The sequence below is a fragment of the Chaetura pelagica genome, unplaced genomic scaffold (assembly GCF_000747805.2).
Source record: "Chaetura pelagica isolate M959 unplaced genomic scaffold, ChaPel_1.0 scaffold72, whole genome shotgun sequence".
NCBI lineage: Eukaryota > Metazoa > Chordata > Aves > Apodiformes > Apodidae > Chaetura > Chaetura pelagica.
The window spans coordinates 846,554-852,639 of NW_009952560.1; the positions used below are offsets into that span (position 1 = coordinate 846,554).

The 6,086-nt window shown below is 51.7% G+C and overlaps 1 protein-coding gene across 1 annotated transcript; it reads right to left on the reverse strand.

Annotated features, from left to right (window-relative positions):
* Positions 1 to 2,074: 2,074 nt before the first annotated feature.
* On the reverse strand, positions 2,075 to 3,026 carry DUSP14 (dual specificity phosphatase 14). The gene has a single exon (XM_010009042.1). The coding sequence runs from the start codon at positions 3,024 to 3,026 to the stop codon at positions 2,430 to 2,432; it is 597 nt and encodes a 198-aa protein (XP_010007344.1). The 3' UTR covers positions 2,075 to 2,429.
* Positions 3,027 to 6,086: the final 3,060 nt, after the last annotated feature.

Genomic DNA, 6,086 nt, shown 5'->3' on the forward strand with positions numbered 1-6,086 from the left:
CCTGCTCATCTCCCAAGCCAGGAGGAGACCTTCCCCTGCCAGCTCGGAGCTGTGCTTGGTGGTCATTGACACCCAAGGACACTGAGATCCAGGTGCTGGTATTGTTGGGAAGAAATGGTGTTGAAGTATTTTGAGGTTTTTAATGTGCATTTTCCTTTTTTTCTAAGCTCATCCTGGATTAGGAATTAAAGGTTTGCAGGGGGACTGGGCTGTCTATATGTGCATGCAGGAAATGTTTTGGCTTTGGAGGCCCTTCCATTGCTGAGAACTTTGCAGCAACTCATCTCACGGTGATGTCTCCATGCACAGGTTTGGCCTTTGTGCAGTTTGTTGACCCCAGGGGTTTGGAGCATGCTCCCATGCCTATGTGCCACCAAGCCCCCCCGAGTGGTCTTGGGCCAAATTTAAAGTCTCTAAATGTCTGCAGCAGCCCTCACTGGACCTCTCACAGGGGCCTAGAAAATGCAGAGCCCTGTTTCCTTCCCCTGGCAAGTGGCTTTAAGCAAGTGGCATTTGCCCAGCCTGGTAAAACTCTTGTCTCTGCAGTAAATTTGAAACCTGACTGATCAAAACCTCTGAAATTCTATTCCAACCAGGTCTGGTGTTACCTCTGATCCAGAAGAAGTGGAGGCCACGTGCACCGTGGTAACTATTTCAGTCCCAGTGGCTTTCAAGTCTGGGAAAACCAGAAACCCAGTAGTCCAGCAGCCCTCAGAGTGTGGTTCAGCTGGGAGATAACCTTTCACCATGTCTGCCCTTCCTTGAAACCTCAGATAGGACTTTGGGAGATAAAATTTTTGAAATACCCGAATTAATTGCCTGGCATTTGTGATGAGGATCAGGAGCTGCAGGACATGTGGATGGATTGTGATGAGCCAAGTGAGGGGAGCAGATCACAGTATTTCTCTCAAGGCTGAGGTCTGGATTTATTTAAAGGCACTGCTCAGTATTTCACCATGTTCTCGTTGTTACTTGAGACACATTAGGGCAGTTCTGAACAGAAACCAACACATGTTCTTGCTTAATCTTTATTGATTTATTTTGTTTTTACAAGTATAGAATCTCATTTAAATCAGATAGCTATCTCAGCATCCAGCAATCTGCCTGTTCCTCCTTCAGGGATGCAACAGAGGACACAGATGTCTCATGGAGGACTTGTCTTGCTCTCCTAGTGGGCTGGGTACGATCCAACAAAGCCAGTCCCGTCCCACCCTTGGGATTGGGACCGATGTCCAGGAGGCAGCAGCGACGCCGTGGAAAGGCTTCTCCCACATCTCAGGTTGGAATCGTTCTCGTCACACACAGAACAAGGCCAAGCCTTCTCCATAAAGCCATCCTTGTCTGGGAGGTTGGACAGATCACCGTTTTGAGCAGAATAATTCTAGAATGCAACATAACCTTGAGGACATCATGAAGTGATTTAGAAATGGGCTAAGGCAGATCACGACCGTACTTAGAGCTAAGTAGTCAAGCGGTTGTTCCTACTTCCAACTTACTGGTTGACTGACTATAGGAAAACCAACCCCAGCCTCTTTGGCAGGTGGCCATGCACAGACAGTTTCCTAAGGGTTTCTTTGGCTGCCAGTGCAGGGAGGGTTAACCTCTTGCTTCTGTCTTGAGCCATGGTTGGACAAGATCTCTGTTTACTTTCCACCCACAAAAAACACCAGCATTTTTCAGCAGTGTAAGTGTATTCCAGGTCTATTGCCCTGGCCATGGAATGAGTGAAAAAAGGATCTTGTATTTATTTGATTTGAATAATTCAAATTTTATTTTACTTGTGGCCGACACAGACTGACTTCACTCTTTTTTTTTTTTTTATTTGTTTATTTTTACTTTTAATACAGATTAAGAGCTGACTAAAGATCTCGAACACTATATACTGAGAGTCACTACAGATGTTAAAGAAAACACCAGCACTAGCACCCCAACCACCCTGCATGTCTGCCTTCCTGGCTCTTGGAAAAAATCCTCTGGCACAGAGAAGGACCTCACTGGCTCTGTGCTAGTGCTGCTCCCAAGCCACTATGGGATCTTGCAGGGAAGCAAACAAGCTATGAACAAAATATCCAGGCTACCGCATCACAAAGCGCGCTTTGTTCATTAACTCTGCCAAGTGCCTTTTAGGCCTTTCCTCAGAGGATACTAATAAACTGACTAAAAAAGGGAGGGAGGCTTTATGAGAGGAATAAACTTATAAGGAGACCTCATTCTGCTAGATCAGAGAAATGGGGATGGGGGAAATCCCTGTAGAGAGAAACGCTTTGAAGGGAGTTGTTGGCCTTGCAGGTTAGTGAGTTGAGATTTTGTTGAGGTTCTGCTGTATGGTAAAGAACCAATGTTGGCTGTAGAAGGAGAAGGGAATGTCTCCAGGCTGGTTGACTGAGAACAGCATGTCCCTTCTGTTGTGCTTCCCATCTGCAGTCCCATTAAATTCCCCAGTAAGGCATCAGGGGTCTCCTCTCTCTCTCGTAAAGGTCTGGGATGATGCCATATGGTGTCTGTACCATTTTAACCGTCGTCTTCCCAAAGAGCTTCCTCTCGTAGTCTACCAGTTGCCTCCAGAAGCCCACGTTGGGGCGTATAATGGGGCGTCTCGATTTGACCCAGTTGTAGGCCTCGAAGAGGGAGACCTTGTGGTACTTCATCAGGTAGGCGATGCAGAGGGTGGCCGACCTGCTGACGCCAGCAGCACAATGGACTAAGGTGGCCCCGTGCTTCCGCGCCACGCTGTTGATCTTGTCGGCGACGCTGTCGAAGTACAGGGAGATGGGGGCGTTGGGCATGTCGGCCAAAGGCACTTTCACATATTCAAACTGGGGCCAGTTAAAATTGGGAATCTCGATGGTGGCGTTGATGATGCAGGTGATTCCCCGGGAGAGGAGCAGGTGCCGGTTGGAAGCGATGCTGCCCCGGCTCAGGTACAGCGAGGGGGTGATTTGAGCGATGCCCCCCAGGGCGCTCTCAGAAAGCATCCGTGGAGCCATCAGAGTTCTCGGTAAGGAGTTGTGGCTTCTGGAGGTCATGGAGGATCTTGGCACTCACGCTTCCATTATGGGAAGAGACCCAGCGGGATCTTCAGCCAAAGGAAGGTTTGTCTGGTCTGGTGGTGCAAGGACAGTGAGAGCTTCCTCTGCTTAGTCACTGCAAAACACAAGCAATGCCACATGAGTAGGGCAGCTGTCCACCCAGATTGTGCCTATGCAAGAGAAGAGGAAAACCCAACTCAGCCTGCCGTGGCCTGGACAACCTCCTGCTGGCAAACCTCCCTAGGTAAGGTGGTTCTGGGTTTGCACAGTGCTCGTTACCACCAGGCCCCCCAGGCATTGCCTGGACAGATAATAACAAAAAACAAAACTAAACAAAATAAAAAATCTCCCAGCCTAATTACCCCCAATTACTTGTCAAGGGTTTGGGCAGCCTACCTGTGGGCCTGGATTAGCACGTGGAAGATTAGCTACACCCTTTTCATGCTTAAAAGCAGCAACTTCACAACTGGCCAGAGTCCAAGGGGATGGTAAGAAACAGCTCATGGGGGCTGGGTGTGGGTGCTAGCAATTCAGATCACCCTGCCCTCTCCCCAGTGCCACCCTTCTCCTTTTTTAGGTGTATGAAAGGCCCCGACAAAGTATATAAACAGAGGAAAATTGCTCATTAGAAAAGGCAGTGAGTCATGTCCATCCAGATCAGTAATCGGCTCTCATTGAGGCTGGGGAAGTGTGGAAAGAGTGACCTGGTTATGTCAGAAGCTGAGAGTAAAACCAAAGCAAAGGCTGGGACAAGGGAGGCTCTTTTCCTGCCACCTCAATGACTGACTCATGCTTTGGAGAAAGACACGCTCTGCAAAGGCTTGGGCTCACCTGCCTGAGCCACACATCCCCTCTGTGGTCCCCAGGAAGGATCCCTGCTTTTACTTCTCCTATTTCCTTTCTCCAAAGCCAGTGGAGAAGCCGCAAACAAAGGCGTGAGCCCCAGAGCATTAATAATCTGCAAGTCCCTTTTAGCTCTGGAAACTCCACCCAGAGATGGGCTGTGGGAGAGGCTCCAGTTGGTGCAGGCTGGGGACTCCCTGCTCTGCCCAGCTAAGGCTGAGCCCACCAATGTCACCAGGCTTTGCACGGAGGGGATCTGGGGGTGCTCAGAGCCTTGAGTGAATCTCCCTCCAGCAACTCACTCTCTAGGTCAGATGGTTCTCAAGGGGCTGAGAGACCAACCCCAGATCCAGCTTCCCCAGCCCTGACATGAGAGTGCAACCGTCTGCATCCCGCGCCCCCGGAAACACCGGCAGGTCTCAGCAGCAGCTGGTAACGCTGCCAGCAGATTTTTGGCACAGCTTTGTGGTACGGTAACTTAATGAGCATAACACCGTCTCCTCTGTGGCTTGTTCTCTGCTGGCAGCTACTTGAGCAGCTCCTGCAACCGTGGGCCCAAAGAGCCGGTGCTGCAGGAGTTCATGCCCCAACATGAAATGTTTTGCTGCAGCTGTGAGCGCTCGGCTTCCCCCACGGACACCCCCAGTGCAGCCACCCCGCTGGAGCAGCAAAGGAAGGCACTGTTTTTCAAAGGAATTAAGTCCTTTGAGCAGGGGAAATCCCTGCTCTCAAATAGCTGTCACTGACACCGCAAAAGATTCAGGCACTTACACTTGGTAACAAACTGTCCTGCTCCAACACACGGATGCTGCGGGCTGCCGGAGTTGGGATGTCTCATAGAGCGCGTCCGATGTTGCACTAGGGAGAGAAGAGAGTGTGGGGGTTACTGGGAGCTCTGCTGGACCCAAACAGGATGCCAGGCAGCCCCCTCCACTGAGGTATGTTTAAGCCACCCAATTTAGATACTGTCCAAGGACTGGGAGGGAGGAACAGCACTGCTCTGCCTGCTCCCCAGCAAGAAACTGAGGCCTAGGGAAGGAACTTGCTGCTGACAGTGTAATGTCACAATTGCTGCCAACACAGTGTTCAAAACCACGGTAGGCCCAGAGGAATATGAGGCTGGCACAAAAGTACTGACTCAAAAAAAAATTAAAATAATTAAGTTGCTCTAACATCTCCTTTAGCATCTGCCAAGATACTCACCTAGTCCCAAGCAGCTGCTGTGGGTCTGAGTTTCTGACTAGAGTTACAGGGGCAAACAGGGAGGGACAGAGCTGGTGCCCTGAGCACATCACTCCCCTCCTGGAAAGCAGAGGACAGTGATGGGCAGAGGACAAGGACAGCATCTGATCCCATTCTTTTATTTATCCAGAAATAACTCAAGTCCCCAGAGCGCAGGTGAAGCAGCTGCCTGCTGGGAAACGCTGCCAGACCACAGGAGAGCTGAGTAACCCCAGCTCAGAGCAAGGCAGACCCTGCCTCACCCTCCTGCTTCCCTGCAGCTCATCCATCGGCTGTCTCCTGGCAGGGAGGGGCTGGAATCTCTGCCCCAAAGACCAGGGCACCCCAATCCGTGCCCCAAAGACTGGGACACCCCAGTTCCTGCCCCAGAGGGCCCTGACACGCTGCTCAGGTGGGGATATCCCCACAGCCTGGCTGCTGCACCTGGGGTCTGGCTGCTCCCCAGGCGGCCTCGGAACATTCCCTGGGGCGATTTGGGAAGGGCTTTGCTGCTTTCCATAAAGTGGTTCCTGTTTGCAGGCAGTAACTTATATCCCCACAGCCTGGCTGCTGCACCTGGGGTCTGGCTGCTCCCCAGGCGGCCTCGGAACATTCCCTGGGGCGATTTGGGAAGGGCTTTGCTGCTTTCCATAAAGTGGTTCCTGTTTGCAGGCAGTAACTTATCCGGACATTTGCATGTGACAGGCTGGGCTGGCTCTGCAAACTCTGCCGCCGCCGGGCTGGACCTGCCACAGGCCAAGCTGCTCACCCAGGAAAAGAGGAGCAGCGACAGGCAGGCATCCCTGTCCCTCCTTCCCTTGCTGTCGGGGAACGGGGCGGATTTGTGGCCCAGCAGGGCAGGCGGGTGCCCAGCGTGGCCCAGCTCCAGGCCGCTTCCCTGGGGCAGCAAATGGCTGACACCAGCTTGAGCTCCTGCTCCAAGGGAAACGGCTCTGGCCCAGAAGGAGGTAATGTTCCGGAGGGAAGGTAATT

Coding starts and splice junctions, on each gene's coding strand:
- DUSP14 (XM_010009042.1), bottom strand. CDS start 3,026: ATGACCTCCAGAAGCCACAACTCCTTACCGAGAACTCTGATGGCTCCA.